General features: G+C 35.4%; 1 protein-coding gene across 4 annotated transcripts in view; it reads right to left on the minus strand.

Annotated features, from left to right (window-relative positions):
- LOC145690656 (uncharacterized) overlaps positions 1 to 13,964 on the minus strand; it is a 256,803-nt gene that overhangs the window by 108,911 nt on the left and 133,928 nt on the right. For all 4 annotated transcript variants that reach the window (XR_014132253.1, XM_081765766.1, XM_081765764.1 and 1 more), the window contains one exon: positions 11,776 to 11,924. Coding sequence is in view for 3 of the 4 variants with exons in the window: in XM_081765766.1 (XP_081621892.1) it covers positions 11,776 to 11,919 (144 nt within the window). In the remaining variant the exon portion in view is untranslated. The remainder of the gene's footprint in view (positions 1 to 11,775; positions 11,925 to 13,964) is intronic.

The following is a 13,964-nucleotide window of genomic DNA, read 5'->3' on the forward strand; positions in this document are numbered from 1 at the left end:
TAAAAATCACTACATATAACATAACAAGGAATTAAGAAGCTTTATTTCGCTGGTATAATGATTACAGTATTGACGACAAAAAAAAAAGTCATGGTTAAAACAACGGTATCTTACTGGAACTATCATTAGCTATCGAATCCTAGAACACATTAATGATGCGTATGGAAAATCACTTCCCAAGATAGATGAGTAAAGAGACCTTCACCCAGAAGCTGACTTACAAATGTTAATTTACTTCCGTTATCTATATTGTAGACATTTCTTGGTAACACGTCGAAGGCATAATTCATGACGACTTGGGCAAGAAAGCTCTTAGCAAAATGGGTTTCCAAAAATCTGTCAGCAGATCAAAAGCGTGAAGAGTGAAATCAAGGGAAATAGTCTCTCAGTTTGACCGCAATTCTGACCAATTTCTGTCATGAATAGTAATCGTGGACAAAACGTGGTTGTACCACTATGATCTTGAAACGAAACAATAGTCAATGGAGTGGCGGCACTCACGTTCCCCTCACTCCAAGAAGACGCAGAAGTCGACTGAACAAGTGTTTGCAATATTCTTCTGAAATAAGGATGGAGTCGTACTCAGATTACCTGCTCAAGGGTCACACGTTTAATGCAGATTCTGCATTACTCACGAAACTACTGAAAAGTACAACGCCGCGGCACAGCAAACACAACTGACTCTGCATGATCTAGGGTTTCAAAATGTAGATCCGTCAGATTATTACTTTATTTCCTAAACTCAAACAACATTTAAAAGGATGCCATTTTGGTTTTGATAAGGAGGAATTAGTGCTGCGGAACAGTGGTACGATGAACACACAGTCTTCAGAATTTTCTTTTTAAACTGGTTTGCAACAATTGGAGCACCGTGCAAGGAAGTGTACTGAACATCCGAGTTGGGCTACGAACTTTTCAGCAGCCCTCGTATATACGAAGTCAACCCATTAAAAAAGAAAAAAGGAAGAAAACAATAGCACTGCGCTGGACGGAGCTTCCGTAATACGCATTTTTCCCGCTTGTGACTGTCAGGAAACTCATTCTTAGTTCAGTGCACCCAGTGGCGTCGCCTGGAAAGGTTCTCCAAACACAGTGATTTTTTTTCGTAAAAGCATTCTCGCTCGCACCTTTCTTATGGCCGTCTTAAGAGAATATTGTGCGCTGTGAAATTCTATTTCCTGTTCACAAAAAAAACACAACACAGTTTACAAGGACAGTACTATGGAAAGAACTCGAACTGTATCAATTTTCTCGTTTCAAAAAAGTTCAAATGTCGATTGATGACAAACCTTGTTTTGGACGTACGTCAACCTCCCGAACGGACGAAAATGTCAAGAAATTCGTACATTTGTGCTCGGAAACTGACGATGGACCACTGAAGAGATGAGGAAGTTATCTGGACTACCTACTACCTTAGAGTTTGGTTCGCCAAATTTTAAACAGATTTGGGGGTAAGAAGTGTCGCTGCGTAATTTGTGCCCCGAGTTCTCACTGACAAGCACCAAACGACCCAGACTTTCTTCCTAGGTGATTACTGGTAATGAGACATGATGTTACTCTTGCGACCCCGAAACCAATCAATCAATCAAACCACTGGAATATGTTGTCTCGCCCCTAAAAAACCTCGTCAAGTAAAATCAAACATCAAGACGAAGCTATTATCATTATTATTGTTATCTGAGAAGGACAATATATTCAGAATTCGTTCCACCAGATCAGAATGTAAATCAAGCAGTTCTAGAAAGTCTGAGGAAGTGTACTAAAAAAAAAGAATGATCTGTGGCAGACGGGGGACTGGCTTTTCCACCATGACAATCCATGTGCTTACGAAGCTACCTTAGTGCGCTAGTTTTTTAAAAAAAAAAATCAGGATGACTCCTTTGCCTCACGCCTCTTACACACCTTATTCACTGCGTGAGAATTCTTGTCTCCGCGAATGAAGAACATGAAGAGGGGTTTGTCGACGTAGGAGTGTGAATAGTAAATAAATAAATAAATAAATAAATAAATAAATAAATAAAATAAAATAAAAAACTAAGGAAGAGCTGTTAGCCATCAAAACAGGTGAGGTTGAAAAGGTGTTTTTAAGAATGAATTTATAAATTAGGCAAATATATTAAGTGTAATGGAGAGTACTTTGAAGGTAATAACGTTGTTTAGTAAAAACAACAATAATAATAAATAAATAGCTTTTAAAACGTCCATTTTTTGGGGGGGCAACCTCTCGTACATTTGATATAAGGTATCTGTTAATACTCTAAATGAGAAGGTACTTTGCGCATTGCCAATGTCAAAATAGTATTGTCTTTGAGATTATTTTGAAAAACTACTATACGACTAATTTACCTTTAACTCATCAGATATGTTTATAAAACGAAATGAAGTACCTTCAACGTTCTAATAGTTTCTCAATAGAGACTTCTAAATTAAATTTCTAGCACTTATTCCCCACGTTTAATGGTTTAATTGTGATCGTAACTACTGTACCAAATATTGGGATACGAAAAGAACGAACTGTACATAGAAATTAAATTTAGTAGTCATTTCGACTTGTGAAAAATTGTGAAATAAAAAAAATTTCAAAATATTGAAAAAAAAACCGTGATCTTTCTATCAATTAAGGCGACATAATTTTTTTTAAAAAAAGAAAAAAAAAACTGCTAGAGCCTGTCTATTCCACCTGTGCCCTCGGAAACTATGTGAACTATACTTCGGCTCCACCCTTGCCATCCTCTGGCGGATGAAACCTTCCCTTTGCTTAGGGAAAAGAAGTGAATGACCTCAGCTGTGTTGCCAATTTGTCATTCAGTCGCTTGGTCTTCACGAGTGAAGATCGTAGGCTACTTAAAGTGGCTAGCAAGACAGAGAACAGTGAAGTCCGCGAAATAATTCGTTGTGGCAACGCTTTCGCATTCAACAATTGAAAGATCTCGACCGCAGCAACTTGTACCTCTTCTTTCGAGGGAGGTACGGGAAATCACGTATCGACAGTAGCGCCAGCAGGAGCATAATTGAAATAGAAAGGCTCTAGCAATGAACCATGTATTTTTTATTTGGACAACCAACTTAAGGTTATATACACATACTTGTTTATTGCTACAGTTTTTAAAAATATGAGAAATTGTGATTCACCTAATACTCCTTCTTAATGAATACACTATTCATTACGCAACATTTAACGTAAGTTATCTACTTGGAACTGTGACTTGACACTCTACTATCACAATTCATCACCAGCATAAAGGATCACAAATGTTATCAGTCTCGCGAAAAGGAATTATTTTTTCCACGTTCCAAATGTAATGCGATGTATATACGATAGCAATTATGAGAAACGTTCAAATATTGCACGACTTCAACACCACTGGCAAAACACCAAAAAAGGAAAACAACCGTTATCTTTAATGTATGTTTTATCTCTTGACATTATCTTCAGAAATATTTCATCTACTTTCGATTATTTTACCAGCTGCATTATTAGTTAATATCAGCCATATTAACTTACATTTTGTATTATAAGTTCACGTACTAGGTTACTAGATATGATTACTTCGCCACAAGAAAACTACTATACTACTACAATAATATTTATATCATACGTTATACCCCCAATTTGGTACCCTCATAAGTCCAACTTCCATTGCAGGTACATAGTGAATCGGTACAGAAAATGGTGTAAAGCATGTTGAAGCTCTCAGAAGAAAGGGTTACTAGGCAATGGAGACAGAAGTTTTCACGTAGTGTTGCCAGCTTGTAGACTCTCCCTACCCTTCTAATTCGCCCTTCAGCATTGCGATAACTGCACGTGCAGCACTATCCATTAACTTCAAATATGTTATTCCAATAATAATTTAGTTTTTACTGTGTATTCTAAAACTACAAAAGTAATCCTACATTAACTCAATAATTACATGTTGATTTATTCTACGAAAATGCTAAACGTCCGTTTTCTGTTTTATCCTACTATCACTATTTTCTATGTCAAATCGTACTGTCACGCCTCCTTTTATCATTTTTCTCTATGTAATACATAGGTTCACAAGTTTGTCTGATCGTAGTTGGTTTCCTCGTAAATTAGTTTTCAAAAGTTTTCTTGCCTCAGCATATGTATGTAACACACTAACGGAACGAATTCTACACGGTGCTATGAAGATTAATGTTTTCGCAATTCGACTTGTTGTTTCTTTATCTCTGATGAGTATTTACCTTTTCTTATCATTATAAACACAAACCATAAGGAAAGTATTTGTTCTTATTTTTCTTCAGAAAAAGTTTAATTATCATTTAATTTCCTTACAACACTTTTTTATACTTTACGAGAACATATTATTCACAAGAACCGCAAGCATAACGGAAAAAGCAAATAATTGATGATTATTACTTTGCTTAAAAAGTTATGATTTTCGTTGAAGTATATCAGCAATACGAACAGGTCTAGGCTTCAAAATGATCCCTGGTAGCTCCTACAGGACAGCTACTGGCCATCTAACTGCACGCAACATCTGCAGTCAGCTTTCTTTACTATTCTCTAACAGCATTATGTTATATTTTCTATTGAACAAAAGCTAGATTCAACATAACTCGAAGATATTTGTAAGACCGAACTTCGCTGAAGGTTTTTATAATTGTTTTATATGGTAATATTTAACTCAACTACCTGACAAAGAAACATGCGACTTGCAGTACGTCTTCCGAGTTATTTATTCTATTTGTCAACGAGAGCAATTAATACGTTAATACAATACCTATCGATAGAGCGACTAATACTGACAACATTCGCAATACGAACAACCAGTACTGACTGGCGCAAATTAACAACATTGCTCATGAACTCCGTTTGATGAAGCAGAAACATTGCTCAAGGACAAGTAGCTTATCTCCTGAAAAGCTATGTGGTGCTTATTTACTAATTGCAGGAATGTGTATTTGGCATGTGTCCAAATTTTTCATTCTTTTTTTTTTTTTCTTTTAAATATTCAAGTTCAGAATTATAAAATATTCATCTGAAAGTAATATTACTATATCAACCAAATTACTTATTGGAAATAATCAACATACACTTCAAATTTCGAAGTTCCGTGAACCTACCTTTAAAAAATAAATAAATAAATAAATAAACTTCGTTTGAAATGTCAATAGGATTGTTCTGAATTTTTGCATAAAACTTTTCCATATCTGTCCGATATGACTTTTAAATCTAGACCGTGATCACACCAAAGAAATGAGCGAAAGAACTGGCACTACCGCATTACAACTGACAACCGTGTACAGGGAAGCCACGCCGAGAGCCACCTTACAAGTCACGCGCGTACAACAACTCGCTTCAAGATTTGCCAAGCAACGCCAAGGTGCAGCACAGAATTAGCGGACCAAAAAAGAAACAGCAAGTGACTCCAGGAAAAAAAAAAAAAAAAATACATGTGTAATTTGAAAAAGACTGTTTCAGCAATGTTAGAATGAAAGATATCAACGTGTTGGCGATTTTGAAGAAACATATAGTGTCTGACTATTTCAAACAGACCAGAGAAAAAAAAAAAGTGTGTAGTGTTTTCGTGTGAAAAGGAGTAGTGAATGCTATAAAAGCAGGACGTGCTAGTGTTAATTGATACAGATACTGTTCAAATTATGCAACTGGGCAGTGTTGCACGTGAAGATATAGAGCATATATATAGTGGTCTACTAGATAAATATATCTTTTTCTATAGGTTTTAGTACAAAATCTGGACAACCTATTTGTATAAAATACTATGTTTTCTCTTTATTCACTGTGATACGACTATGTTGAAGTGACGACACAAAGTTTTAAATGTAAAATATTTAACTGTTTTGGCTAGATTTTAACTAAAATACCACAATTTATAATATAAAACAGTTACTTTCAACTAGGTTTCATATTCAATATAATTTCATCAAAAAAGACCATTCTTTTCCTGATTTGGTTGAAATTTGGTGCGATAGTTGGAATATGTATTCTGTTAATATAACTTAATATAGGATATGACGACTTGGTATGGTCGTTTCTAATCTAAAACAGGGACAAATCATATTATGTAATTTCACTTTCCTAATAGTTCAATTTCCCAAGTCAATTTCACTTTCCTCTCTATCATTACCCTAGGGTTCCCACTTATTTGGCCATCACGAATTCCTTGCCTTTTTCACGTCACGATTTACATATTCCCAGGCTTATATATAATGTGAAAAAACAACTACCTTGTTTACCGAACAGGGAATTCCTCTGTGTAGTATGTAAAGAGGAAAGCTTTCAAAACAAACTAATTTATTTTATAAAATATCCTCTATCAAACAGCTGTGCAAGGCAAAAAGAGAAATAGATTCTGAGAAGTAAAAATCTATACTTAAAATTCGCTGACTTTTCCTAGTTTTTTCAGCTTTTCATGAAATTCCCTGACTTCTCCACGTTTTCCAGGTCAATGGGAATCCTGATATATACCGAATTCTTTTTGAGAACCTTTCATTCCAACGCAATCTTCAACGCAGTTCATCCGGTCGAAGACTTTCCCTAAATACCTCATTCCCTTTCTCTGTAAACATTTCACAGATTACTCGCACTAAGTCAACAGCATCTTTAGGGTTCTGGAAATTTCAACACATATACAACTGCAGCTTACTGCGCAGCGAAAATTCTTCTTTGCTTCAGAATTCCTTACTCAATCCGAAAATTGTTTGGTGTGATATTGCTATGGTAGATGCGAAAAAGTGATTGGTTGTGTTTTCCGCGACAAACATCAACCATAAGCTGGTAGTGATTTCTGAAGTTATACACATGTGCATCTTCATGCCGGTGTGCTTTTCCTCTGACAACTTACTTCGTTCGAGACAGAGCGATGAAGCTCAACATGCTTCACGAACGCTTTTCGTCAGATGCTCTGGAACATGATTATCTCACATAAGGGAGATACCGGTAAGACAACGGATTTTCATGCATGGATCTTTTGCTTTTCGGGGTAGGAATGAGAAGTGAACTGTATGGAAACCGTTCGAGAATTGGTTGAACATGTTGAAAATACACGTAACACATCTAGAGGCACTTCTTGGGATATATAGAGCAATCATGCGATATTACCGAGAAGCGTATGTAATTCCGACTGAAATGAAGTCTTCGGAATATACTCGACAAATTGTTCTTTAAAAGAAATCATGAACTACAATAGATAACGCAATAATAAAAATAGTGATGATTTTCCCAGTATGAGGAAAGAAATATTCAATTAAAGTAACAAGTACAAAGGCACAAAGTAAAACCATTTTCAGACCAATAGTTATAGCGAAATCAGTGCTAAAAAGACAGAAATAACCGTGATGGGAGTAGCAATGACATAGAAGTACGAAAATAATAGTAATTTAATACTTGATGATGACATAACTTCAAGTATTAGTTAAACTACTAAAAACCGTTCGGAACTTTTTCCATAAACGCATCATCTGCTAAAGTCGCATAGAACTTGAAAAATCTCACATTTATACAATATGCGTACTATAAAATAGCATCTGTATGTACCAAATTAAAAGAATTGATCTTGTAACTGCAGTTTACTTTAGTGATAGTGTTGTTAATTTCAGTCTTGTAAAAGCACTTGCAAACTTCTAAATTTTATGAAATGGGCCATAATCAGGAAGAATAATTTTATTTTATTACTTCGCCAAATTCAATGCTCGTTTAATGAATACGATGAACATTACAGAAACAAAAAGATAAGAAATAACTTCGATGCTCGTAACAAAGTTACTATGATAATTATCCTAACGAGCGAAATGAAGTAGTGGAAGGAAACAGGGAGACCTTTTTTTTCTTCTTTTTTTAAAGTTTAACGCCCCACGTTATGTCCTTTAGACTAAGGGAGACGGATGATTAATGAAAGAGAAAATGAATTTTTGTACTCTCCCAATCAGGAATCGAACCTGAAACCATGTATACCAAAAGTACACGTGCTAGCCAACAGATCAGCGGGGAGGGTTAGGAGGAAACCTCGAGAAAACTAACACACATGGTGTTGGTCTACCACAAAGCCCACTTGGCGCGAGCTGAGATCGCACCAGGGACCCCAACCACAAGAGGGGAGAGCTCTATCATTGAGCCATTGTGGTCTCCTCGTGATCATGTATTACATTCACTGATTCAGTATGTATCCCAGTAGTCATTACACCCTAAAACGAGCATGACTGCAAATTTTAACTGTAGCATTGTCATACATATTTATAATTTTCCCTCAGAAATACAGTCAAACCTGTAATCTTGTTAGTCTATCTTCTTATATCCCCTCTTCCCAAACCTTGGCTGGTAAACTTGTCAAGTACATCATTATATGTATGTTCCTTCCACAACACATAAATGGAATGGACGAAGCTACTCTACAGAGCACTACATCATCAACTGCTCCTATCCAATTACTAACATGAATCATACTGGAAATTTTCTGAAATAATAGAGCAGTACATTATCTGTTTTTTCTATCAGCACGATTCCTTTCCATTGTATCTCGAAAACAAAACTTTCAGCCACAATTCTAGTGTTCTAACAAAACAAACAAACAAACAAACAAAAAAAAAAAAAAAAAAAAAAGGAAGTACTCATCTTGAAACGTGCTCTTATTAATATTTGAGGATATCCGTACGTACGAAACACACACCACAAACCTGAGAAACTTAGCTCTATTTGCCTCATCTTCTATTAGTTTTTGTTACTATTTTGACAGGCCAAAATTACAACTGAATATCACTCATGCTTGTACTGAAAATAAAGTACCCTGATGTGGGTATTTTCTTTATTGTGTTCCTTGGTTTCTGATTTCTCTCATGAGAGAACTTTCATATACAATCTTAGAAATGCCGCTGATGAGCTTCACTTCTTCTTCTTCAGTATCTCAAAAACACACACAAATATAATACCGTAGCTTCTTCATTTATTTCCGTCATGGAGTATCGTTTGATTGTTATGCCACTGATATGATAGTTGTATTCCAGTATACACTTTATTTTTCTAAATATTATGCTTTATTTCTGTCAAACAAGGTCTGGACTACGGATATAAGTGGCTAATTTGATCTTTCCGTGACAGAATATATAAATGAAATGTGGCAACAATTTTCGTTTTTTTAACACCTTAGTACGAAAATAAGATATACGCATTTTTTTACTTGCGATGTTCGAGTTTGCTAGGCCATATAAAACCAAGGAAGTTATGACAACAAACTGATTTTTTACATGACAACAAATTGATTTTACATTTAAAACAAATTAGTTTGGAATTATTAATCTAGCTTTTATGTACCAAACACGCCTAAATCATCTCTCAATTAATTTCCGCACTCAGAATATGGTAATTAGAGGACTCCAGAAGGTATCCACGGAGAAACCCACTCCTCGCGAACAAATAATAAACTTCAATGTTATTTCTTTCTACTTATTTTTGGATATTTTTTTTGGTTGACTAACGAAACATCTGGAGTTCTTAACCATACACACAGGTTGATTCTGTTGATTATTTAAAACACTTATAGATCGAATAGGAAATCAATTCGAGTTAAATTACCACTACCAGGCTTTACGATATTGTTCAAATTCGTTCTTGATAAAACACTTTCCAGAGTGAAGGTCTCGTTACTCAGAAAAAAGAAGCGAAGAATCCATCAGGAAAATTGAATAGTCATAGAACAATTTCTACAATACTAGCAGCAATTCTGTAGTAAAGTGATATTTTCAAACGCGAGGAATCCATTTCTATTTCTCACTTCTAGCTTTCCTGAATAATCAACTGGTTATCATACTAGTTTGATACGGTTATCATACTAGTTTGATACAATGTATCTGAAATGAAATTAAATTCTTAAGTTTTACGTCTCAAAGGAGACGGTGATGATGAGAAATGAAAGAAATGGTGGAATAAAGAAAGTGAAAGGAAACAGGAAAACCCCGAGAAAACCCATGTACACGGTGTCTGTCAATCAGAAAGTTCACTTGGTGCAAGCTGGGATCGAACCAAGGATCACATGCATCAGAGGTGAACGCTCTACCACTGAGCCACCGCGGCCTCCATGCAATGTATTTGGTCCGATACCTGATGATGATAGTAGTTAGAAAAAACTGTTTCACAATCCAAAAACAACTCATTTCCTATAATTTATATTTTTATAAACGACACACTGTTGACCGACAGCATTACAACTAGTGAAGAAATAAAACTTCGACAGCCCGTGAAGGGCTACGGTTAATCACGTAACACGCTGAACTGGTTGGTGAGGAATCAGCTCCAAACGCCATCATATCTCGATTTGTATGTAAGAGTTCACCACTTCTTAACTGACACCTTCCCAGTTACCTCACGATATTCATGTCAACCCACAAGAATGTATCCCAACGAAAAAATGAACCACACAAAGACATTGGTAGTAACCATTGGATTACACGAGAGCACATTTCAATCACATTTTGAACTCCTCTATAATGTGTCCTGGGACTCATAAAAGAATTTTCTTATATTTAATAGAGTACTCACCAAGCAATGTTCCTTCCAATTGTGTTTCTCTTCGATACCTCACGTACTTCTCTCGGGCGCTTTTTGTCAGTCTCAAGGCTTAAGTTTTTATTTCTTAACGTGAGGTCTTCAAATTTTTCCTTTTATCTCAACAGTGATATAATAATGAATATTGTGCAATATTTCTTGTTGCGATACTAGTAGTTACCTACTTATCCCGATAGATCTAATTGTTTTTAAATTAAGTAACATTTAAAGTTTGTAATGTAAGTTCAAAATGTAAAGTTTAAATGTTACATAGCTCAAAAACATTCATATCTACCGGGGCCTATAAAACCCGGAGGTTCAATGCCGCATTCACAAAAGCTCTCCACTGACTTTTATCTTTAGTCAGCTGGATCCAGTTTCTACTTTGTATTCCTATTTCTGCGAGAACTATTTTAATATTGACTTCCTAATGGTCGTTTTCCGATTGGTCTTCCAGTTAAGACTTTGAAAGCGTTTCTTCTTTTTTCCATCCTGGCTACATGACCTGCCCACTTGAGCCTCCTAGATTTGATGGCCCTAATAATGTTTGGCAAACCGTATAAATTATGTAGTTCTTCGTTATGAAATTTCCGCCATTCCCCATTTCCGTTTCTCTTGGGTCCGAATATTCGTCTCTCTACTAGTATCGTAAAAAATATATTGTACAATATTCATTATTATATCAATATTGAGATAACAGAAAAAATATGAAGAAAGACCTTACATTAAAAAAAAAAAAAAAAGGTCTTGAGATCTGAAGAAAAGTGCCCGAGAGAAGCACTTGAAATATTGGAAAGAAACACAACTGGAAAGACCATTATTTGGTGAGCAGTCTATTATCACAATACGTTCTATAAGTACTTATGTGAAAAATATTTGTAACGCGACGATCTTCACTATTGTCCAGCTCTTGAAGGCAACAAGGATTGGTTGCTGAAATCATACTAGGAATGATTCCCAGAACACATTAGAAGTTCGTTAATCTCAACGAAATGTACTACCGTGCCTGTGTTAAAGTATTTCTTGAATAAACTCTTAGTGAAACAGAAAATCACATGTTTAGTGCATACCTACCTCAATATCACAAGAAGCATTTCTCTTAAAAAGAAAACACGTATTTATATCAAAATCACTAAAAATTTTGCATTAATACTCTGTCTTTTTGGACAAAGAGACACAATATTTATGCATGAAAGGACGGGTGAGGGTAATGTAACCTTTATTTTCCAGCTGCTGCATTCCTTCTAACTTACCTTGGCAAGACCAGCTTTATGAGCGCCACGTGATTCCATATATTCAATATATTTCGAAAAATCTTTGAACTCATCGTAAGTTGGGCGGAACACCATGATTTTGGGCACGCCAGGCCCAGAATTTCCCGCCATTTCCATCGTCATCTGTACTGTAAGAAAGAGAAAATAATACTGAAATGACACTTGAAGAGTGATATACTATTCATATATTGAGATTATGCTCGAATATACACTCACAACACACAAAAACAAATATGAAGAACATGCACAATAGTGAATTTGTCAAACAAACAAGCTCTCTATTTATAGGAAAATTTGTATTGCTACAAATGTTATTTTTCAATCTATTTTATTTTCTTTAAAAATATTTCTATCCATCGAGTATTATTTGGCGAGAGCTGGAATCGAACCACAGACCACACGAACACGATTAGAAATATCTACTGGCAAAATAAACAAAGTGTGCGGCTTGTGTTGCATCTTTACAACACGATAGAACATCAAGTGTCTATATTTTAAAGTGAAATAACATTTTATTTCAGATCGCTTGTTGCAGCAATCTAACTTAAAATACTGAAATATTTGAGAAAATAATGAACTCCATTTGTTACCATTTGTATTCTGTAACATTCACTTTGATTCAAAAATATGTTCTAAATATTTTTCTCTAAAGATAAAAAAGACACGTGGTAATACGTCAGCTCAACTTAAAAAAAAAAGAAAAAGAAAGACGTTTGAAGTTACTGTGTGTAGGTGGATCGAAACAGTTTAAATTAAAGATGTTCTATCATTTGTCAACTGGATTATATAGCTACTGACGTGATTGTTACAATGTGTTCAAGTGTTCTAATGCCAACAAGTTACATACCTTCTGTCTAGCCGTACGCAACCTACACAATGCTGTTCCTGAATTCAAATCTATATAAAGCCATTATATACTTTAAAAAAAAAAAATGAAATTAGAAGTACTCGCGTAATGTCTTGATACAAGAATACTTCCAATAGCTACTCTCTCTTGGCATTCTAAATATTGATTTCAGGATTGTGGTTGTTGAATCCCTAATTTGTATTTACAACCTTGTATTTTCTACCTTCTGAACAGATAATATATTAAACAATGAATCATATCGGGTGAGGCGGAAAGTCTTTCATAAACAGACACTACCAAACAGAACCACGAAATATGTTCAATATACTGTCATTATCCATGGTGCGTATGTATAGAGATTTCACCACACACAGTTTGCGTAACTCCAGTATTATGGATGCATAAGCTTTGAAGATCCACTGCTTGAGATAATGCTGACAATTTTCATCTTTTATACCTTTGCCTTCACTGACTCCTATCGTTCAAGGGAAGACACAGGGGCTGGTCAACAGGATAGTGGTAGTGATGGTCATCATGATTTTCACTTTATGATCCAAACTACAGGTGAACTACATATCCGAACAAACCTTTCTGTGTGTGGAAACTTTTGGACTGCCCTGTATAGATATTACATTAAAATTGTGCATTGCTGCTAAATCATGATATTGTATAACAGAAATATTCAGTATACTCTGTACAGTTTCAACAGTAACACTTATACCTAAGTTTCACGTCGATTCAAGAAATATTATTATTTACAATGTATTATGTGTGAGTTAGGCGGTATTGTAAAGTATCCTTCATTAATAACCAGTTGCATCTTTGCAGGAAACGTTCATGAAATGAAGGATACGTCAAGCTAAAATTACTAAATGTGCTCGATTTGGCGTAGTCAATGAATGACATTCCTACTTAACAAAAGGACAACATGCCCACAAAAAATACTGCTTCTAACTAGTTTGGAAAAAAAAATGCTTCTGCTTCGGTTTCGTTCTTTTCAACAGCCAGTTCGGTTTTTGATAGAAAGCTGACCGGTTTTTGAAAGTTTTCAAAAACTGGTTTCGGTTTCCCTGTAACCTATTTTTGTGCCCATCACTACTACTAACATGTTTATGTAATGCTTATCTTGCTAATCTCTTTCATGCCATTTCGATCAATATAGAAAAAGAGGAAAAATTTGTAACATACATGATCAAACACAAAACACCTCTGCAACATTGTCAGTCAACTGTTTGACCCCCCAACTACTGCTGACTGGTATTTTCACACTAGTAGTTTTTGCCGCGAGTAGCACATGTTCGAATGTAGTGCACGCGCACAC

Source organism: Thermobia domestica, chromosome 7 (assembly GCF_964235325.1).
Source record: "Thermobia domestica chromosome 7, izTheDome1.hap1.1, whole genome shotgun sequence".
In the NCBI taxonomy this organism is placed as follows: Eukaryota; Metazoa; Arthropoda; class Insecta; order Zygentoma; family Lepismatidae; genus Thermobia; species Thermobia domestica.